The sequence below is a fragment of the Dipodomys merriami genome, unplaced genomic scaffold (genome assembly GCF_024711535.1).
Source record: "Dipodomys merriami isolate MVZ:Mamm:240054 unplaced genomic scaffold, mDipMer1.0.p SCAF_17, whole genome shotgun sequence".
Lineage (NCBI taxonomy): Eukaryota > Metazoa > Chordata > Mammalia > Rodentia > Heteromyidae > Dipodomys > Dipodomys merriami.
The window spans coordinates 32231920-32255649 of record NW_027203048.1 but is presented as its reverse complement, the minus strand read 5'-3'; the positions used below and the strand labels follow the sequence as shown (position 1 = coordinate 32255649).

At 38.1% G+C, this 23730-nt stretch overlaps 2 protein-coding genes across 3 annotated transcripts in view; one reads left to right on the top strand and one right to left on the bottom strand.

Moving 5' to 3' along the window:
• Window positions 1-6729, top strand: part of Ppp4r3b (protein phosphatase 4 regulatory subunit 3B) — a 46623-nt gene extending 39894 nt beyond the window's left edge. For both annotated transcript variants that reach the window (XM_070025661.1, XM_070025660.1), the window contains exons 15-16: window positions 1554-1756; window positions 5065-6729. In XM_070025661.1, the coding sequence (XP_069881762.1) occupies window positions 1554-1756; window positions 5065-5160 (299 nt within the window). In that variant the 3' untranslated portion in view covers window positions 5161-6729. The remainder of the gene's footprint in view (window positions 1-1553; window positions 1757-5064) is intronic.
• The window catches only part of Cfap36 (cilia and flagella associated protein 36), a 38504-nt gene continuing 21048 nt past the window's right edge, over window positions 6275-23730 (bottom strand). Inside the window, exons 5-10 of the mRNA XM_070025664.1 lie at window positions 20588-20675; window positions 19074-19125; window positions 16379-16481; window positions 10614-10747; window positions 10139-10288; window positions 6275-9696 (exon numbers count right to left, since the gene is read on the bottom strand). Coding sequence (XP_069881765.1) covers window positions 9595-9696; window positions 10139-10288; window positions 10614-10747; window positions 16379-16481; window positions 19074-19125; window positions 20588-20675 — 629 coding nt within the window. The 3' untranslated portion in view covers window positions 6275-9594. The remainder of the gene's footprint in view (window positions 9697-10138; window positions 10289-10613; window positions 10748-16378; window positions 16482-19073; window positions 19126-20587; window positions 20676-23730) is intronic.

Below are 23730 nucleotides of genomic sequence, written 5' to 3'. Positions count from 1 at the left end.
ATATTATTAGCAATTTATTTGTTGCAACCAAAAGAATTTCTTGGACTTGAACTTAGAGCTTTGTGTTCTTGCTTGGCTTTTTTTCCATGTGGCTTTTTCTGCTCACAGCTGATATTCTTACCACTTGATGCTTGTCTCCACCCTAGCTTTTTCCTAGCTAACTGGAGATAGAGTCTTGAATAGTATTCCACTTTGATTGGTTTGAACCTCATTCATTCCCAGATCTCAGCCTCCTGAGTAACTTAAGGATTATGAGCATCAGCCACCAGTATGCAGCCTTGAACTTAATATGAATGTCATACTTTCTAAAGGCCTATATTAGAAATTCATTTAATTTGATTTATCATATTTCCCTTGAAACTGTTAGTTTTGGTCTCATTTGCCACTTGCTCTGGTTTGTTTTCTTTGTTTTGTGCATTCACCAGTACTGGGCTTGAACTACATACAGGCCTGGGTGCTGTCTTTAAGCTATTTCTGCTTAAGGCTGGCACTCTACAACTTCAGCCACAACTTCACTTCAAGCTTTTTGCTCTTAAATTGTAGAGAAGAGTCTCATGGACTTAACTGCCCAGATTGACCAAACCACAACTTTAAGATCTCAGCCTCCTGAGTAGCTAGAAGTATAGGCATGAGCCACCATTACTCAGCTTCTATTTGCTGTTTTACTCTTTTTTTCAGTCTTGGGGCTTGAATGTGGGCCTGGGCGCTGTCCCTCAGCTCTTCAGCTCAAGGCTAGCTAGCACTCTACCACTTGAGCTATAGTGCTACTTGTGGTTTTCTGGTGGTTAATTGGAGATAAGAGTCTCATGGACTTTCCTGCCCGGGCTGGCTTTGAACTGTGATCCTCAGATTTCAGCCTCCTGAGTAGCCAGGATTACAGGCGTGATCCACTGGCACCTGGCACTGTTTCACTCTTAAGGCAGCTGACAGCCTATTGAAATATCTTAAGGACTTTACCTTCTGGAGATATATACTTTTTTTCATTATATATTACCCTTACTGTCAAAAGAAGCAATAAGACTATACTTGAGATACAGCAACCACTATGGTATACCATGCTGCCAATAATCACATACGAAACTCCAAGTAACCAGATATTAAAAGGGATTAGACATATATGCCATAAAAGAAATAAAGGAACCTGTTAATATTTAGAATATGAAAGACTGGGGAATATTTATTGTCTTTAGTGTATAAAATGTTACTTGCTGGGAAGGCTATTAAGTTTTTAACAAGGTGTAAGGAAATGTAAATCAGAATGAAAGTCTAAATAATAACAGTCCACTAATGAATCTTTTCAAGCAATACTACAGCAGTGTAGGATTCTAGCATTGAAGTAGCTTAAAAAAATGTTACCTAATTCTTCAGGTTCTTTCTAATGCTTAGACTTATATAATTCTAACTAATAAAGATTTATCACTGCAAACCACAAACTTCACACTGTACTTGGCTCTTAGAAAACAAAGGCAGTATTTTATGCTTTCAATTTTTTCAGATGCTTTGGTTTAGCAATATTTATTAACATAGGTTAAATTTTTTTACTATTGCTTTAGCAAAAGAAAGTGAAGACAAAGAAAATCTTCCTAAAAGGACGTCTTCTGGTAGCTTCAAATTTACTTTCTCCCACTCTGCCAGTGCTGCTAATGGAACAAACAGTACAAACAGTAAATCCGTAGTGGCTCAGACACCACCACCAAGTTCTAATGGGTCTTCTTCCAAAACTACAAACTTGGCTGCGTCAGTAACAGCCACCAAGGTATGTGAAATAGCTCTACACACACACACGCTTTGCCTTTTCTGTCTGTAAAATTGCTTGCTTATTGAGTAATCAAAATAATTTCAAGGAAGAAAAATAGTCATTGACAGGTAACATTTTATTTACCCTTCAAGTTTATCTGACTCAATTGTATCTGACTCAATTGTAATCTATAAACACCTTTATTAGAATTTTTATTGGCTTTTAAGAATTTTTGTTACTAAAACATTGTCAATGGAAACAATTCAATTTTATTCAGTTATAATATTTGTAAGTGCACAACTTCCAACAGTTGGATCTATCATGAGCTGTCTTCTAATCATACAGATACAATGCTTTTAAAAATATATGCCAAAGGAGTAGAGCTGGGGCTCAAGTAGTAAAGCACTAGTATTGAGCACAGAAGCTCAGGGTTAGTGCCCACGCCAAGAATTCAAGCTCTAGGACCAGCACCATAAAGAAAAAAATACACTAAATAAACTGTAGGTGGTTAATTCACAGTATATCTCTAGATTTTTTTTCAAAAGGTACAAAAGCCCTTAACAACTTCCCATATCTTAATCCATATAGTATTCCATATTCAGAGATGGATCTGACTCATTTTCATGTTATCAGAATAATAACTTTTTAAAGGTTATCTGGAGGAAATGGTCTACTATTCCAACAGAATTTAAGTAAATGACAGCATATTCATACTGTAGACTACAGATTTTTTTTTAATGAAATGGAACTTGATGTACTAACATTGAAAGCTTCCTACAGTATTTTTTTAAGTGAACTTGATTGTGTAAGTATAGGTGTAAAGTCTTATGTTTTATACGGGTTTCTAGGTACATCTAACATGTAATCAACTTCCTACAGAACGCATTTGGAATAACAGGCCTTTTTACTTCCAACATTTTATATTTTGTATTTTTTATTGTAAACATTTGAAGAAAATGTACATTTGCTTGTGATGCATATTTACATAGAAAATATAAATAAAATTCAAAACTAAATTGTGTAAATGAGTTCTTAAGACAACTTATTAATCGGAAGCCAAAAAATCATTTCAGATGTTTAACCACTTGGGATTGAAATGTTTGTACATTATGATATGCAATCTTAAGCACAATTAAAACTTGTATTGGTAACTCAGTTATCTTTACATTTATAGATCGGTGCCATTTTATACTACAATTCTTTTTTTCTCCTCTCAAAATCTGTTTGTCTTAACAGTGGTACCTGGCACCTAACAGCACTTACTGAACACTACATACTAATTACTGTACCAGAATGCTTTACATTTTTTGTTTTCAATTTTTAAAATACTTTAATGGAATCTAAATGCTATTATAGGTCTTCAGATGGAGAAACAGATTTAGGTACATTTTTAAAACACTTGATGGATTAAAAAAAAAATAGCACTGTAACTCGAAGTCACTGCTTTCAACAAAATCTTAAGTTTGCAGTGGTGCAAACCTAACTACTAGGGAGGTGGCAGCATTCAGGGGATGATACATTTCAAGGCCAGCCAGGCATAAACATTTGCAAGATTCCTTCTCTATGTGGGTATGGTGGTATGCACCTGTAATGTCACTGACAGAGGGAAATAAAAATACAAATAAGACTGTAGTCCTAGACTGTAATCCTCATCAGCATCAGGCATAAAGCCAGACTCTAACTTGGGGCGGGGGAGGGGGTGTGTGGGTGGGGCAAAAAGGGACTAGCAGAGTAGCTCAAGTGGTAGAACCTTGCCTGCTTAGCAATTGAGGCCTTGAGTTCAAGGCCAAATATACATCATTCTCTATATACTAACACCAACCATACTGCCCCCTGCTAATGTAATGATGTTTCTGTTACTTAGCTGAGCAAGAAATGGATTCTTATAAGCATGTTTTATTTAATAGACTTCCTCATGACTTGATGTTCAGAGGCCTCTAGTTGATAAATACTGTTTTAGTTATAGTCTGGCATTAGTATTAGATGCCTAAGTTCAATAGGTATGAAGCTCCTAAAGTTAAATTTCCTTGACCCTATAGAGATCTGAAGGGTTTGAACTAGTGTTTATAGTAGCTCTCTTGAGGTTGATTAAAAATGAATTTAATCAGTCATTTTGTATTGTTTTCTGAAAAGCTCCCTATCAAAAAAAAAAGCTTAAGATTCCCAAACGATCTATTAACTCAGAAGGTCCAAACTAAGTCATTTCATCCTTATTTTTAGTTATTTTTTAAGAACTATTTCAGGAAGTGGCGTTGTGGCTCAAGTGGTAGAGCGCTCACTTTGAGCTGAAGAGCGCAGGGACAGCGCCCAAGCCCAGAGTTCAAGCCCCGCCACCGGAGGAAAAAAAAAACCAAACTATTTCATGAATTATCTTCCACCATTTATTCAAAAGCAGAATGAAAACTGGTATGTACTTAAGGATAAAATATACACATGGACAGAGCCTACAAAGGAAGGCCTACAGAGACCTATTTGTGAAGTGAGTGTAAGAGACTAGTTCATTTCCAAGATTCCTTCAAGCTTCCATTTGTTAAGATTTTTTTATTGTAGTATTTGGGTTGGGGGTGGGGGGGAGTTCTCCATTAGGTTTTTTTGTTTGGCCAGTAAAGGGACTTGAACTCCAATCTTGTGCTCACTCAGTTTTTTCAGTAGGCTTTATCATTCATGACTGGAACTCTACCACTTGAGATACACTGCCAGTTTAAGCTTTTTTTGCTGGTTAATGGGAAAGATAGTCTTAAAGCGGGGTGCCAATGGCTCACACCTGTCTGTAATCCTAACTACTCAGGAGCCTAAGATCTGAGGATTGCCATTCAAAGCCAGCCCATGCAGGAAAGCCCATGAGACTCTTCTCTCCAATTAACCACCAGAAAACCAGAAGTGGTGCTATGGCCCCAAGTGACAGAGCATTAGCTTTGAGCTGAATTGCTTAGGGACTCAGAATTCAGAGTTCAAGCCGCATGACCGACAAAAAAAAAAGTCTCCAGTTATTTGTCTGCCTCAGTTACCTTCAAACTACAACTCTCAGATCTCAGCCTCCTAAGTAGCTAGGATTATAGGCAAGAGCCACTTCCACCCAGTTTATAGTGAAATTTTGCTGAACTGAGTTCTGAAATTTCATTTATAAAAATTCAAGAAGCAGTAGAAAAATTGGTGCCCAGTGCCACCAATTAGTGTACACGTTCATAATTCAAGTAGTTCCTTTTATGTTGAGATATATGTGACTTAGTAAAACAGCCTCTATATCCTTCTAACGAGCTGTTTTATGATGAGGTAGGATTTTCTACATTATGAATGTTACAGACAATTTTTTCATTCTTGAATAGGGGAGTTTGGTTGGCTTAGTGGATTATCCAGATGATGAAGAGGAAGATGAAGAAGAAGAAACATCCCCCAGGAAAAGACCTCGCCTTGGTTCATAAAATATTTGCTGGGGACCCCCCCAGCATGTGGTCTTACTAAAATGCTGCAACTGTTCAATGAGCTGAAAATCTCAATCAGAAAGCTTTCTCACTTGAACCTATAAATATATACAAGGAATAGCAGACACACAGTGTATCACCTAGGAGAGTTTAGTTGTATAAGAAAACATACCAGGCTTCCCAGGAACTTAATTGCTTGCTAGTAATTAAGGGGTTTAACTTTCAGGCTGTCAAAAAATAATGGTTAGTTAACCAAACCTGGGGGATTGCTTCTCAACAAGGAAAGTCTCAGGTTTTGGGACGGTTTCGGGGAGGGAAAAGTTGATAAAATAATATTAATGCAGGGTTGTTCCAAGGGGTTAACCAAAACAGGAAAAAAAAATCTAAAGCTTCAGTTGCAAATCCAATAACATTACTTATATATAATGGTGCTGGCATGGTGTTTTAATCAGTTGCCTCTTTTTAAAAGGAATTTTTAATGGAAAACATTGAACTGTCATAATATAAGAAGTGAAATCAAGTTATTGGGACCATTTCCTTGAAGATTTCACAGAAATTCAGCCTTTTGGATACTTGGAGGGAAGTACACCCTATACATATAACAGTACATGTTGAGTTCGCTATGTCAGGAATGTCACTACGTATTTTGACTAAACCAAGCGGGATTCAAAATGAATGAGCTAGTATTATTTTAAAATCAGCACTTTTAGGGGATAACCACAGTCATGAAACAGTTCAGTAGTATTCCAAATGATCCTCTGAAAACCTGAATGGGGTAGAAGAGGATGTTTCCATCCACTTACCAGTACAATCTTTTGTGGAAGGTAAAGACACTTTCTGTTCTGTCAGTCAGTAAAGTTGTATCTCTCTTGAGAGCTTCAGGCAAGTTTTAAAGTATAAAGACTAATAAAGAATAGTGCTGAATCAAATGGCATTTAACTTCTAGAGGCCATTTTGATCCATAGTTACTTAGATATCATAATCACATGCAGCACATGAAGCTTGTCCAGATACAAAAAGGGTGTAATATGAAAGCTGCTTTTTTTAAGAGTAAAAGCACATTCCATGTACGTGAAGGAATTTAAAATAATAAATTGAGGCAAACAGTTAAGAGGTTTTATTTTTAGAACAGCAAGTTAACTGTAAATATTTTAATGTTAGTTTGCTCATCTATGATCTGAGATCATGCTGAGATGAAGAAAATGTCCCCAAACTACAATTTAACAAGACCCATTGGGAAAAAAAAAAACAAAAACTAAAAAATAGTAATTCCAGCTATAGTCTTTAGATCACCTTTTGTAATGTGTTATGGGTCCATTTTCCCAGAGTAGCTTAAACTGAAGCAGTTTCCCCTGTTTGGAAATTTTGTAGTTAATTTTAATTTTGGCTATTGTTTGGAAAAGATGGGCTGTCTGTGTAGATATGAAGTATAGTTTTTTCCATAAAACAGATGTTTATTTTGTATTAAAAATACCACTGTACTTGTTTTACACCATTTGTATACATGTGGTGATATTAATGCTGAACTGTAAAATTCAGGAATTAAAATGTGACCCTGTAATTCCATGATTGATGCTTGCGTTTGGTTTGTTGTAAATATGTTCATTTCCATTTTGAGATATGTCCGTTTTATATTACCTTTAAAGGCCAATAAAAAAGTCACCACCTCATAACACAAGTAGGCCATAATGTTTGTAACCTACATCGATAGTTTCTATTATGAATACACTTTGGAAGGTTTTGGGGGTCTTCTAAAGTAAGTAGGCCAGTCCTAAAACACTTCAACGCTTTTTTTGAGTGGGAAAGGAAGGCCACTGGTTCTAGGGCTTAAACTCAAGGCTTGAGCATACTGTTCCTGAGCTTCTTTTGCTCAAAGCTAGCACTCTGCCACTTGAGCAAATTCTGGCTTATTTTGAGTAGTTTATTGGAAACAAAGAGTATCACAGACTTTACTGCCTGGGCTAAGCTTCAAACCATGATCCTCAGATCTCAACCTCCTGGGTTGTTAGAATTGTAGGCTTGAGCCATCTGTGCCCAGCATTTCTTAGCTTCATTCAGGAAGTTCCAGTACGAAGTAATTACCTCTCTGCCTTATGAAAGGGTTCTCTGAAGAACTGTCATAAATCTTAAAGCTTCTAAGTAATCATCATAAAAATCTTAAGGTAGAAATAAATGTTTCCTTAAAATACAGCATGACAAGTCATGATCACTCATGTGCTTACAGAACAAAATACACTTTAAAATAGCATTCTAAGTTAGCTGCTGTCTTAAGTGACCATCCCTGAGCAAATAAAAGGTGTTTATCAGATTTATTATAAAGGTATACTTGACAATACAGCGTAACATAAGTATAGACATAAAGATCAACAGATCAGAATTGAGAATCCAGAAATCCTTATGGTTAACTGATATTTGAACAAAGGTACCAAGATAACAGAGGACCTGGTGCTGGAAAACTTGGATGTTCACATGCAGAAAGAACTTAATCCTCATCACCAATAGATATTAGTTCAAAATAGATTGCAGTAAGGTGTATGTATCTAGTCTTTTCTCAGTGAATTAAGCCAGAACTCATTAAATAGCTTTAAAATATCTACATATAAGTACCTGATATTTTTAATAAAATCTTTGGTGAAATATATATGTTAATCACTAGGTTTTGGGAGGTGTGTGTGTCCTGAATATATTTTAATCACTAGGGGTGTGTGTGTCCTGAATATAATCACTAGGGGTATGTGTGTGTGTGTGTCCTGAATATATTTTAATCACTAGGGGTGTGTGTGTGTGTGTGTGTGCTGGAGCTTGAACTCAGGGCCGGGGTACCATGTGTGTGTGTGTGTCCTGGAGCTTGAACTCAGGGCCTGGGTACCGTGTGTGTGTTTGTGTGTGTGTGAACTCAGGGCCTGGGTACCGTGTGTGTGTGTATGTGTGCGCGTGCACGCCTGCGTACCGTGTGTGTGTGTGTGTGTGTGTACGTGCATGCGTGCATGCCTGTGTACCGTGTGTGTGTGCGCATGCGCGCGCCTGGGTACCGTGTGTGTGTGTGTGTGTGTGTGTGTCCTGGAGCTTGAACTCGGCCTGGGTACTGTGTGTGTGTTTGTGTGTGTGTGAACTCAGGGCCTGGGTACCGTGTGTGTGTGTGTATGTGTGTGTGTGTGTGTGTCCTGGAGCTTGAACTCAGGGCCTGGGTACCATGCCTGAGCTTTTTTCTTTTTTCTTTTTTTTTTTTTTTTTGCTCAAAGCTAGTGTTCTACCACATAAAGGACTACTTCCAGCTTTTTGGTGGCTAAATTGGGAGATTGGAGTCTCACGAACCTTCCTGCCCCTAGCTTCAGAGAAATCAGCCTTCTGAATAGCTAGGATTATAGCCATGAGCCCCAGAGCCCAAGTTTAATCACTGCATAATGATGAAACTGTAACAAATACAGAAAACTGGGGGTTTTGCAGGTTAAAAGTCGGTGGAACTGTAGCTAAAATTTGCAAATTGTTAAGCTGGGTTTTTAATTGTAGATTTATGAATTATAAATTTAGAATGGATACGAGATGTTACAACATACAAGTTTTTGAAGAAAGATTGGTTAACAAACTAGAAAAAAAATAAGGACTTAAGATCTATACCCACTATTTCCCTCAACAAGTTTAGTAGTTTCTTGTTTTCAGAATAAGTTTTATAGGAAGACTGGATATTGTTAACATTCACCACATCTATTTCCCAACTCCTGACTGAACAGGAAATGGGGACTCCACTTTACCACTCCCCAGGGACACCACCTACTCTTCTGACTGAATTGCCTCATGCTCAACAAACTCGTCTATTTTGGTTCTCCCATATGGCAAGGACACATCATTAAAAACGAAAAGAATTTTCTGTAATCACTATCATCCATATTGCAAATTTTTAAATGAATAAATTTTGTACAAAGTTCTACAGGATCTCACCTACCTCTTCATATACTAACCCTCTACACTCATATAACTGCAGGTCAAATCTCCTGCTTCTGGACCTAAGCTACAAACTTGCCTGTTGTCCATGTACCCTTCCAATTAGCTTAAAACATCATGAACTGAAGGAGGTTTAGCCAGCTTTTTACCATGTTCTTTTTCTAACCTTTGGGACCTTTTTTAGTAGCCTCATGAAGCCCGGGACCCAGTCAATCTATAGCTACAATCTTAATGCATAGTATATAATGCTTGACATAAGTGTCAAATAAGAATAGTGTACATCAACTAGTCTCCTTCCATACCCTCTTTATAAAACATCTCAAAATTTGTATTAAATAACACTTAACTGCCTTCCCTATTGCCTTTCTATTGCAAATATTTAAAATAATGTACTTATTTGCATGTACAGAAGTATTTACTTCAAACTAATAGTTTATGGATTAAATAATTTATTTTTAAGAAAATTTGGGCTTGTGTTTTGCTATTTAATTATTACTTATTAATAACTTCTTCTTTAAGTTTCTCTGCAAGCAATCGCCTCCTTAGTAATGTCTGCTTCTCCTCTGCTGTCATTTCTGGCTTCTCTGTCATTTCCTTAAAAAAGAAAAAGAAAAAAAATTGACTACAGTATACAGTGAATCTATGAATCTGGATTTCTGTACACACACTGCTCAGAAAAAGATTTTAAGGACATTTTTAGGGTGGGTGGAGGAAGCTAGATATAGCTCCCCTAACTATAGTTAGATATAGGTTCCTTAAACCTGTAAAACCTCTCTGGGAAAGGTGGAGGTTGTGGATGGTGTACATTTCAAATTTTTTAGATCAAGTGAGATAGACCACTAATCATCCTTAACTCAGCAAAGGAAGTGGAGAAAGTGTTTATAATGAAACTGCTATTGTTGTACCTCCCACAGCTCTTAGAAAACACTTAGCTGCTGTTGGACTAGCAGAGTGGTTAATGTATCTTGCACATACAAGGATTTGGAGAATTCTACTTTTAGATGTACAAAGTGTGGTAGATTAGAGCTAGCCATACCTCTACCTCACCAGTAGGTTTTCCTTTCTGCTCCACATTCTGGATCTGCTTACTCCTTAAATCCTTTCTCATAGAAAGCAGTTTATCTCTCTTTTGCTTGAGATAGTGTTCTCGTTGCCGCAGCTCTTCTGCTCCAAGTGCTGACAGACTCTACGTCAAATAAGTGAAGGAACTAGGTAAATTCATGTTCACATAAGAAGTGGCAAAGACACTTAGTTCCTTGATTGCTGCCTCAATTAAGTTCAATTTAAGTTTCAGTTCAAGCTAGGCACGAATGGTGTATATGTAATCTTGGCACTCTGGAGGCTGAGGAAGAAGAACCTTGAGATCAAAGCCAGCCTGAGATACACAAAAAGACTATCTCAAAAAATAAAAATGTGAGTTCAGGATCTTAACAAAAACCAAGTCTATGGCTGTTTACATTGCTACTTTCCAACACCTGTCAGAGTTCTTGAAAGTAGTGACTTTGACTTACTGCTATTGGTCCTTCAATGCCACCATGTTCTAAACCAGGAATCTTCAGGCCTCTTTGTGTGAGGGAGGAAGTGTCAGAAAACGGTTCCATCTTTCTTGCCAAGGATTGTGCTGACTGATTAGCAAAATTCACTTCTGGCAGTAATAAGATAATGAGACCAATTAGGACAATATAAGAAGAATTAAGGCAGGCTCAAAATGATCTTACATTAGTATTTTCCCTCATAATGAATCAATACATATTCAGGACCTACACTACACCAGCCACTGGGAAAGAACAAGCAGTCTGTTGTAAGGGCTATAGTTTTTCATGTTATGAATAGTGACATTTCAGCAAATACCAAGCTCCTGCTGTTTGCACCATACTATCATTACAAAATATGTAACCCTGTTTACAGATTAAAACTACACTGTGATATAAAACAAGGCTGCTACACAATCCAAATAAGCAGCACACTAATCATTTACTAATAATCCATACTTTTCCTTGCAGGTAAAAAATAAGACTGCAAAATCTCTAAAGCTGCATTTTTGTTTTGTAGCAGTAAATGATTTTTGTTTGCAATTCATATTGAAGATAACTATAAACCTACCAATACACTGAGAAAATGTTTTTTTGGTTTTTAATTTTTTCTTGTCAGTCCTGTGGCTTGAACTGGGGGCCTGGGAGCTGTCCCTGAGCGTCTCTGTACACAAGGCTAGCAAGATTATTTTTAAGTGGAAAGAGCTTGCATTTTTTTAACATCTTAACTACACTAAGATTTCCATACCTATATATATTTTGATCTAATTCACACTCTCTAGTATTCTCTTAGCCTCCTCTTCCCTTTGTTTATTTTGTTTTATTTATTTTTTGTCTGTATGGGACTTGAACTCAGGGCCTCATGAAAAGACTAGTTAATTTGCCAGTTATTTTTAAGACATTTCTGCCGAGACTGAACCATAATCTTCCAAATCTCAGCTTCCTGAGGTAACATGCATCCCAGCTCCTCTCCTCTACTGTTTTGTTTTGTTAATTTTCAACAGATAAGAAAATATAAAGATCTCTGACAGAACCTAAAAGCACATATAACATAAGCACTCAAGTCTTTCCAGTAACGTGATTACAGAGCTTTTCTGAGCTATTTTTTTTTATTATAAGATTAGAAGATTTAACATTTTCACCTTAAGTACAAGGGCAATGAAAGAAAACTGAACCAAAGACATTCAAACGATACAACGAATTAAAAGCAGGATGGGAAGAACATGGTATACATGTCCAAAAGGATTAATGATCATGCCAACACACCGAAAGAAAACTTGGTAGGGAGCAAGAGCACCTTCTGCTCAATTTTGTTGTGAACTCAAAGCTTTAAAAACTAAAGTATATTAAAAATACTAAATGGTTTCCTTATTTAAAAAGGAAAAAAAAACCTGTACAACATTTTTACAATAAAAAACATGCAAAAAAATAAAAAGAAAAAAAGCCAGACACTGATGTAGATCTACTCAGGAGGCTGAGATCTAAGGATCGCAGTTCAAAGCCAGCCCAGGCAGAAACGTCCATGAGACTCTTCTCTCTAAATAACCACCAAAAAAAACCAGACAAAAACCATGCAAGTGGGGCTCAAAGGGTAGAGTCCTAGCCTTGAGCAGAGAGCTCAGGGACAGCGCCCAGGCCCTGACGTCAAGCCTCACAACAGAAAGAAAGAGAAAGACAGACAGACAGAAAGAAAAAGAAAGAAGCAAGCAAGGAAGGAGAAAGAAAGACAGAAGGAACAAAAGAGAAAAAGAATGAAAGAAAGAAAAAAGGAATGAAAGAAAAGGAAGGAAAAGAAAGAAAGGGAAGGAAGGAAGGAAGATAGGAAGGAAGGAGTCATGAATTGTAAAAATTCCTTTTGTTTGCTTGGGTTTGGTATTGTTTGTTTTTTGACCAGGTCTGGCTACGTAGCCCAGACTGGGCTAGAATTCACTAGATAGCCTAGGCTGGATTCAAACGCCCAATCCTGCGCCTCAGCCTCCCAAGTGCTAGGAATAAAGATGTACCCCTCTAGGTGTGGAAGAACATAGATCTGGAGTCAGAAGGCCAAAATAAGTCACATTTTACCATTTACAGATTCAGTGACCTTGAACATATCATTCAGCTTCCTTGGATTTCTTGTTTTTCAAAACCCACACAGCTGGGTGGCTGGTGGCTCACGCCTGTAATCCTAGCTACTCAGGAGGCTAGATCTGAGGATCAAAGTTCAAAGCCAACCCAGGCAGGAAAGGCTGTGAGACTCTTATCTCAATAAAACACCAGAAAACTGGAAGTGGCGCTGTGGCTCAAGCTGTAGAGTGCTAGCCTTGAGCTGAAGAGAGGAGGGCAGCGCCCAGGCCCAGAGTTCAAGCCCCACGACCAACATACACACACACAAATAAGAACCAAGTACAGTGGTTCATCCCTGGAATCCCAGCTACTCAGATGGTAAAATCAAATCAGCCCAGGCATAACGCCTCATCTCAATAGAAACAACTGGGCATGGTGGTATATGTGTGTTGTCCTAGCTACAATGATTAAGTAAAATAGAAGACTGAAGTCCAGGCACAGGCTAGGCAAAAAGAAAGACCCTATCTCAAAATAACCAGTACAAAAAAGACTGGAAGGTGAGGAAGAACGATGGGACAGGTGACACTAATCAAGATTCATTGTTCTCATAAACTGACACACTGAGTTGAACTGCCTTTGTATGACTATTTAAAGATAATTTTATTTATTTACTTTTGTCAGGTCATGGGGCTTGAACTCTGGGTCTGGGCGCTGTCCCTGAGCTCTTCAGCTCAAGGCGAACACTACCACTTGAGCCACAGCGCCACTTCTGGTTTTCTGGTGGTTTGTTGGCAATAAGAGTCTCATGAACTTTTCTGCCCAAGCTGACTTAATTTTAAAAATTGTTTAAAGGGAACAGGGGGTGAGACTCTGATAGAGCACATACCTCTAATAATAGTCTACATAAACGTGTAGGGTATGTCATACTCCCAAATATATTCAACCTTCAGAAATCTTGGCAGTGTCTATGAAAGAGCTTTAGTTGAAGAGAGTATTATCACCACTTTTCCTGTGACAGGGTTTCACAATCCAGGCTGCCTTTTATTCCACAGTGCTGAGATTGAGCCCAGGACCTCCACATGCTAGGCAAGTGCTCTGTTCCTGAGCTACATCTCAGCTCCCCATAATTTTACATGAAGTCTACATGTTAAGCAGTGAGCAGAGCTCTTGGAGGCACCTGTTGGGTCCTAGCTACAGCATGCATGATGTGCTCACACCGCATTTGGTATTCTTTCTCTTGCTCACAATTTTATGGTGTTGCTGAACTTGGAAATACAATATTAAATTATTTTCCCAGTGAATTAAAATATGGCTAGAAAAAGGAAGAAGAGGGCTGGGAAGGTGGCTCAGTGGTAGAGTGCTTGCCTTGCATGCCTGAGGCCCTGGGTTCGATTCCTCAGCACCACATAAGCAAAAAGAAAAAAGCCGGAAGTGGCGCTGTGGCTCAAGTGGTAGAGCGCTAGCCTTGAGCTGAAGAGCTGAGGGACAGCGCCCAGGCCCAGAGTTCAGGCCCCATGACTGGACCCAAAAAAAAAAAAAGAAATTTTGTTTTTATAAAATTGATGAGAATCCTCATAGGAAATGTTAGTGGATGAACTTGTTCAGTATAAGGTAAATCTCTACTTCTAAAATTCTCTAATTTTAGTCTTTGTTTTAGTCTTTTGGGGTGTGTGTGTCATTGTTTTAGTCGTGTGTGTGTGTGTCTGTTTTAGTCTTTTGGGTGTGTGTGTGTGTGTGTGTGTGTGTTGAACTCAAAGCCTTTGGGTGTGTGTGTGTGTCTTTGGGGTGTGTGTGTGTGTCTTTGGGGTGTGTGTGTGTGTCTTTTGGGTGTGTGTGTGTTTTGAACTCAAAGCCTTTGGGGGGTGTGTGTGTGTGTGTGTGTCTTTTAGTTTTTTGGGTGTGTGTGTAGGTTTGTCTTTTAGTCTTTTGGGGTGTGTGTGTCTTTTTTTTAGTCTTTTGTGTGTGTGTGTGTGTGTTTTGAACTCAAAGCCTTTGGGTGTGTGTGGGGGGGTTCTTTGTTTTAGTCTTTTGGGGTGCGTGTGTCTTTGTTTTAGTCTTTTGGGTGTGTGTGTGTGTGTGTGTGTGTGAGATTTAGTCTTTTGGGTGTGTGTGTGTGTGTGTCTTTGTTTTAGTCTTTTGTGTGTGTGTGTTGAACTCAAAGCCTTTGTATGTGTGTTGAACTCAAAGCCTTTGTGTGTGTGTGTTTGTGTTGAACTCAAAGCCTGTGTGTGTGTGTGTGTGTGTGTTGAACTCAAAGCCTGTGTGTGTGTGTGCGTGTGTGTGTGTGTGTGTGTGTGTGTGTGTGTGTGTTTTGAACTCAAAGCCTTTGGGAGGGGTCTTTGTTTTAGTCTTTTGTGTGTGTGTGTGTGTGTGTGTGTGTGTGTGTGTGTGTGTGTGTGTGTGTGTGTGTGTGTGTGTGTGTGTGTGTGTGTTTTGAACTCAAAGCCTTGCCTTCTATCACAGGAACCACATACCCAACCTGTTGGCTTTCATTCTTCTCACAGCCTGGGTACTGTCCCTAAGCTTTTTTGCTCAAGGTTAGTGTTCTGCCACTTTATTTTTTTTTTATAATATTATTTTATTTTATTTGAGAACATACTGTACAGAGGGGCTACAATTACATGGGCAGGATAATGCATACATTTCTTACCAAGCATTGCAGTCTCCTCCTTTGTTTACCCTTCACCTCCCTTCCCAGCCTCCCCCCTCCCCCCTGTTCTGCCACTTTAAACCACAGCTCTGCTTCTGGTTTTCTGGTGGTTAACTGGAGATAAGAGTCTCATAGACTTTCCTGCCCAGGCCTTTCCTGCTTCAAACCATGTGCTTCAGATCTCAGCCTCTGATTAGCTAGGATTACAGGATGCATGAGCCACTAGCACCCAGCTGGCTTTCATTATTCTTTCAAAAACGATGTTGCCTGGACCATGATTCTCTTCTTTAAGTATTGATGAAATGACAGGCATTCACTATTGTACCTAACTTGAGATATGTGTATCTCAACCCAAGTAGATGGAATCTCATGAACATTATGCCTGGACTGGCCTTGAATCATGATCCTCCTGATCTTTACCTCCCCCGTATCTAGGATTAGAGGTGTAAGGTAGGGCATCTCACTGATGATAAGAGGCTAGCCTCCTTATGAACTCTACCTCTGTTTCTCAAGTGCTAGCATTTAAATGCTCTGCTATGCCTCCAGCCCTTTTTGCATTTCAGTGATCTTGTTTTTTGCCTAGTCTGACATGGAAATGTGACCCTTATGTTTCCTTTGTATAGGGATTTTTATATACATACATACATACACACATATATGTATATAAAATATAATTGTATATTTTTATTACATTTAATATATATACTGTATATATAATATATAAGATGTATATCTGTATATCAAATGGATTATATATAATGTGACTATAGTTTATGCTGCCATATGGGGCTTGTTGAGATAGGGTCTTGATAACTTTTTGCCTCCCAAGTAGCTAGAATATGGGTGTGAGCTACCATGCCCCATCCCTTTACCAAATTTTTATAATGCTTAAGAAATCAAACAGTGCTGACACTAAAATTGAATCATGATTGTGAATGAAGTTCATTTTATTCTGGGATTTCTGTGGTTTTAAATGTCCTTTTCTAAAAACAGGTGTGAGGTAAGGCAGTTATGATTAGAGGAAGCCAGTGTACTTCAATAAGCTTACCTGGGGGTGAGGGTGAAGAATGTCTGCCCCTTCCTTGGGAATTACTCGCCTTTGCAGTCTCACCAGTATGCACTGAGGGGTCTTCTGTTTGAGTATCGAATAACTTCAAGATGTCATAAGAAAAATGATAACAATATACAAAATAATTTTGAATAATTTAGTACCTTTAAGAACCAAAGGTGTTATTAAGAAATTCTGACTAGGGAAAAAAAAAATTCTGACTAGGCCAAGTGCCAGTGGTTCACACCTGTAATCCTAGCTACACAAGAGACTGAGATCTGAGGATCACAGTTCAAAGCCATCTCAGACAGGAAAGTCCATGAGACTGCTTTCAGCAATTAACTACCAAAGAAACCAGAAGAGGGAGCTGTCACTCAAGGGGTAAAGCACTACTAGCCTTGAGCAAAAAAACTCAAGAGACAGCACTCAGTCCCTGAGTTCAAGCACCAGGACCACCCCTCCCCCCAAAAAAACTGACTAATGAACAAAAGATTTTATTTTCCCTAAACTCTTAAGATGTTATTAGTATTTTCTAGCTCATAGTTTTTTAGGCATGTAAACATTTCATTTCAAATCATACAGTGTTAATGGTATCTAGTATGGTTAGGCTTTAGAACTCAGAAAGAACAGATCCAAACCCAGGCTTCACCCCTGTTCTTCCAGACAACAAAAGATACTATTAAAAGACAGAAAATTACTGAGTTATAGTACTTTTCACTTAAAATATATGACATTGATTTGAAATCTCTAAAATAGCCACAAGTTGTTTTATTTCCATTTCTAAAATGAACAACAAAATCATTAGTCCTAGAGGAAAATAAACTAATGCTATTTCATATTTCCTTAAAAAAAGGAAGAAAATCTCATCATATATAGATTAGATAATTCATGGTATATCTAAATCATCAGGCTCTAGAGGCCAAGTAACAGATACATAGGCTTATTATTACCATCTTTACTTTTGTAAGTTTGATATTTCCATAATAAAAGATCTAGAAAAAGTTTCTTCCAGAAAAAAAAAATCATCTCTAAAATGTAGTATTCAAAAAAGCTTACTATGGTCTCCCTATAAATCAGAAGGTTAAAACTACTGTCTTTTCATAATAATTTTGAGCAAGTTTCTACTCTATACCTTTGTGTTTAAAAAGCTTCATTAATACCTAAGAACTTCACACCTCAATTACTAAAGATATTCACCCAAACAGAAAACAGTTCTTAACCCTAAAACATCTCTTCTGCTCTTCATTTCATTTTGCCAAGAGAATACATAATACAAGGATATGTCAGGACAATGTGAGTAAAAAAGGAAATGACCTTGAAGTCCTGGACAGAGAGTTGACATTAGGTTTCCTTTGCTCTTCAGGGAGATAGGAAAACACATCAAGAGGAGCAGCCAGAAAAGAGGACAGGAAAAGACAAATACTAGCTTCCCTTACCTCTACCAGATCCATGTTTAATTTACCCTTGGGAAAGATAAATTCACAGAAATGGTTCTTTTTTTTTGGGGGGGGGGGTCCAGTCATGGGGCCTGAACTCTGGGCCTGGGCGCTGTCCCTCAGCTCAAGGCTCAAGGCTAGCGTTCTACCACTTGAGCCACAGCGCCACTTCCAGCTTTTTTCTTTTTTGCTTATGTGATGCTGAGGAATCAAACCCAGGGCCTCATGCGTGCAAGGCAAGCACTCTACCACTGAGCCACCTTCCCAGCCCCAGAAATGGTTCTCTATAGAACTGTATACCAGGCAATGTGATGCTGAATTTAGTTGACAATGTTAAAGCCTGCAAGGAGCCTTTAGAAATAGCTACCATGCTCTGCTAGAATAATAAAGAGGTCAAGGAGAATGGAAAAGTAAATGTTTTTCTTAATCTTCTTTTTTACCGAATAGAACATAGGAGGATTTCCATAAGGAACTCCTCAAAATATGACATTTATACCTTTTGGAATTGATGGTCTTGGTTTTTATCATGGAACTTAAAAAATAGGATGCCTGATGAACTAGGAAGTCATAAACAGTAACTGCTGGGGGATTTTGTTTGCTAGTTTGGGGTTTTTTAGCATTTGTTTTGAGGATTTTTTTTTGTGAGGGGAATGGTGGCAGGGGATGGTGTTGGCTGCTGTTATTTTAGTGCTAGAGATTGAACCCAGGGCTTCATACATACTACATACATGATTGGCCATATACTATTTACTACTGATCTACATCCACAGCACGAATTACTTTCTTTTTAAGAATGTTTTTAAGAATGTTTAAGTCAGATGCTGCCTGTCTCATGCCTGTAATCCTGGCTACTCAGGAGGCTAAGATCTAAGAATTGCAGTACAAAGCCCAGGCAGGAAAGTCGGTGAGACTCTTATCTCCAATTACCAACCAGAAAACAAGAAGTGGGGCTGTGGTTTAAAGTGGTACAGCACTAGCCATGCACAAAAGAGCTCAGGGACAGCGTTCAGGCCCTGAGTTCAAGTTCCATGCCTGCCAAAAAGAACAATGCTTAACGTATACTCTCTTGTAAGAAAGTATATACTTTCTCTACAAAAAAAAGAGATAAAATACGAATATAAATGCCTAGACTTGACCAGAAAATATAACACTATGAGGCTCACCTAAGTTTACATGTTAATAAGCAAAGAGAAGGTAGATTATAAACAATAAAATTAACAATGAAATATGCCTGTTTTATTTATATGGTCTATAGGTACCTGTTTTGTTCTCTTTCTCTCTTCTTCTTGGTCATATTCCTCTTTTGATTTTCTGAAAGATACAAAAATAAGTTAGAAAAGTAAATTTTCTTATTTGGTCAAAAGATAAATATTTAACCAAGAAATATGGTAACTTGAGATTACATTATGAGCAAGATGTTTTATACATAATTGAAAATAACCAAGTTTTACTCTAAAGTGGCTTACAATCAAATAGTAGAAGCACAAGCAAAGCACTGCAGGACTAGTAACATAAAATAGAGGCTTATCCAGTGAGCCACCACTGCCCATCTTAAACCAAATATTCATAACCTTTATGAACTTATGAATTCAAGCAATCTGTTTGGTGTCCTGAGAATATGTTTCCCTGCCAAAAAAGGTAGGATCTGGCAGAAAAGGGCTAGATTCACTGGCTCCCTTACCCACAGTAACTGAAGCCCATGAAATTAAGCACTAGGTCCTAGGACTCCTGTCATAGTTTCCAACGAGGACCATCCTTTTAACTACCATCATGTCTACTCTGCAGGTGACACAAATGAAGGCAACTATCTTTTTCCCCTAAACCTAGTATATTCTCACAAGCGCTTTAAACAGTCAAGTGCTACCAAGTGCTTGTAGCTCATGTGTATATTCCTAGCTACTCAGGAGGCTAAGATCTGAGGATCACAGTTCAAAGCCAGTGTGAGCAGGGAAGTGCCTGACACTCTTATCTCCCATTACCCAAAAGAACCGGAAATGACACTGTGATTCACAGTGGTAGAGTGCTATCCTTGAGCAAAAGAGCTTGGGGACAATGTCCAGATACTGAGTTCAAGCCCCACAAACAACAACAACCCAACCACCAAAAAAAAAAAAAAAAAAAAAGATTAGGGACAGCACCCAAGCCCTAATGTTCCAGCCCAGGACCAGCTTAAAAAAAAAAAAATCAGTGAAAAAGATGTCTGGAGGCTTGGCTCAGTGGTATCATGGCAACCTAGCAAGTGTGAGGCCTTGACTTGATAAGCCCTTTATAAACCACCAAAAATAATAAAACCTAAAAGCAAAAAGGACTAGAGGCATGGCTCTAAGTGGCAGAGTGCCTGCCTAGCAAGCACACACCCAAGTTCAAACCACTCCCAAAAAACATGATAAGCAACCCCAATCTAAATATCCAAAACGCTCAAGTATACAAAAATCTTTGCATGCCAGTATGATTTTCAAAATGTTTCAGTCTCTGGAAGATTTTGGATTTTAGACTTCCAATTAAGGATGCATATTCCATAATAAGAGCCATGCAAATGTTTTAAAATCTAAAAAAAAGCAAAAAGAAGAAAAACTTCAAAATCTGAAACACTTCTGTTTCTAAGTATTTTGAGTAAGAGCTATCTTTACATGTTACAAATGATAAAATATATCAACAGTCTTCAGTAGAGAATCTAGATATTTTACTGGTTCACAATACTTTCTGGTTAAAAAGCATATATGTACATATCATATTATACTGCTAGTTATTCATTGAGAAATAATCAAAGTACCTAAGAACTTCTCTCAGGATTTTCATCTCTTCTTGTTCAAGGTCACTGACCACATCAGACCCATCAGTTAAGCAGTCAGGTAGTACACCTGTTCAAAACCAAACACCATGAAAGGGTATCAACTCAACTGAAAACACTTTTCTCTCATTGTTCTAGTTCAATAAGTACAAATTCATTTACAATTTATCACTTTAAAAAATCTAAGTTCTTCTCACTTTAACTATTGTCTGCTTTGTGTAACTTTCATGTAAGGGTATAAGCCCCACCAAATTAACCATGATTTTTCATAGAAATATCTCTCAGGCCAGATACCAGTGGCTCCTACCTACTCAGGAATCTTAGATCTGGAGTATCATGGTTTAAAGCCAGTGACATAAAAAAATCCATGAGGGGCCCAGAATGTGGCTCAGTGGTAGAGTGCTTGGCCTTGCATGCATGAAGCCCTGGGTTCGATTCCTCAGTACCACATAGGAGAAAAAGCCAGAAGTGGTGCTGTGGCTCAAGTGGTAGAGTGCTAGCCTTGAGCAAAACAAGGGACCACTGCCCAGGCCCTGAGTTCAAGCCCCAGAACGGGAAAAAATAAAAAAATTTTTAAAAATCCATGAGACTCTGTCTCCAAAATAACCGGCAAAATTCCAGGCTGGAGGCATGGCTCCAGTGGTTAAATATCAGCCAAGTATGGAAGCCCTCAATTCAAATCCTTTATCACTTTGCCCTCCCCCACCCCACCTCAAAAAAAAAAAAAAAAAGAAATCTCAGTACCTTCCCTGGTGTTAGCTATTCAAAATATTAAATATGGAGCTGGTAGTTCAATGGCAGGGTGCTTAGCTAACATGTATTAGCTCTAATGCCACAAAAAAGTAAAAGCTGTCTGGCAAAATTAATGTAAGTTACATCTTCTATTATCACACAGTATATCTAAAGACATACCACTGAAATCAATTGAGCTGAACTTAAATTATTCTTTTAGTCAGTCTTTGGTGGCTCATATCTGTTATCGTAGCTACTCGGGAGGGTGAGATCTGAGAATCAAGGTTCAGAGCCAGCCTAGGCAGAAAAGTCCATGAGACTCTTATTCCCAGTTAACCAGAAAAGGCTAGAAGTGGAAACATGGTTTAAGTGGTAGAACACCAGCTTTGAGTGAAAAAGCCAAATGAGAATAAGAGGACCTGAGTTCAAGCCACAGTAGCACAAAAACAAAATTAAAAAAAAAAAAAAAAAACAGCAACCATGCTTATAAGATGATCCTTAAATGGGAAGAGAGTTTACAAAAGAAAATAATATTCCATTAAAACAGCATTTAATATTCTTCTTCATTCACATTACAACAAATGTTACTTATAAGGGGGCCCTGATTATTATGTGCAATAAAAACATAGTATGAAGCACATCAGAGAAACAGAAAGATGAATCATAAAATTTCTATCCTTAGAGCATCTGTTCAGATATTGGTCTAATAATTATAAACCACAATAGTTCTAACTTAGGCCCAAAGCAAATAAAAATTCATAGGAAGTAATTTTAAATGTTGGTCTAATTTACCTTATTACTTCTATCTTCCTGATAAGCAGGAAGACTAGTAAGTGTTCCATTTATATCTATGATAATTACATTCTATAGCATTTGCATAAGGTTGCTTCAGCTTCACTTTCCATTTCTTGATCCACATATGACTATGAGAGTATGGATCTATCCTCAACCAGTTTTATTATTGTAATCCTTTTCACACTTAGATGCACATTTTTATATTAAACAGTTCACTTTGAGGTAATTGCATACTCACATGCAATTTCTCCCCATGGTAACATTCTGACAACTACAATATAATATCATGACTTGAAACTGACATCTAACGCAGCTCACCAATCTGAAGTGCAACTTCATTAGATTATTCTCCTGATAATCTTTCTAAGGAAAATGAAAGGAATAAGGGAGGAATGATGCAACAGCATGAAGTACTTCAAAAATATAAATTAATGTTCTAACTTACATTTTCCTCAAATTCTCTTATAAGATACAAAAAACAATTAAGGATCCAAAGCACCTTCAAATTTTGCTTAGCATAGCACAAAGACAACTTCCAGCCAGGCTCTAGTGGCTTACACCTGTAATCCTGGTTAGCCTCTCAGGAGGCTGAGAGATGAAGCTCCTAGCTCGAATTCAGCCCTGGCAGACAAATCCAAGAAACTCTGTATCTTCAATTAACCAGTAAAAACCTGAAAGTGGAGGTGCAACTCACCTAATACAACATGATAGCTATTGAAGACCTGAGTTCAAAACCAGTACCAGCCAGGCACCAGTGGCTCACATTTGTAATCCTAGCTACTCAGAAATCTGAGGTCTGGTTCAAAGCCAGCCTGGGCAGAGAAGTCCCCAGGAGACTATTATCTCCAAGAAACTACTCAAAAAAGCTGGAAGTGGCACTGTGTCTCCATTGGTAGAATGCTAAGCCTTGAGCACAAAGAGGCTCAGAGACAGCACCCAGACCCCAGGACTGGCAAAAAACAAAAAACAAAAAGAAAAAATAGTATCAGCACAGGAAATTAAAAAAAATAAAAACTTCCAAACAGCCTGTTTTAACTGTCATTGATCTACAATACTTATCCTTTGACCTAAATTAAGCAACAATCTTAAATACAAGTATTAAAAATTCTTAAGCAGAAACTTAAGCATTAGCTCATGCTTAAATGCAGAAAATTGTTACACACTGTGGTTTGACAGTGTAACAGGTAATTGTAGCAATTATTCTACATCATTTACCACTCTCCCTTGACAAATATAAGCCAGGTTTGTGTGAATAACCAAGCAGCAATATTGAAGAGGCTAGGCCCACCCTTCTCAGCAAAATGGCTCTGGATTTAAACCAATAATAATGGTCTCATTCCTCATATGATTTAAGAAAGGCAATTAGAGGGCTGGGAAGGTGGCTCAGTGGTAGAGCACTGGCCTTGCATGCATGAGGCCCTGGGTTCGATTCCTCAGCACCACATAAGCAAAAAGAAAAAAAAGCCGGAAGTGGCGCTGTGGCTCAAGTGGTAGAGCAGTAGCCTTGAGCTGAAGAGCTGAGGGACAGCGCCCAGGCCCAGAGTTCAGGCCCCACGACCGGACCCAAAAAAGAAAGGCAATTAACTCCAGTTTTTATC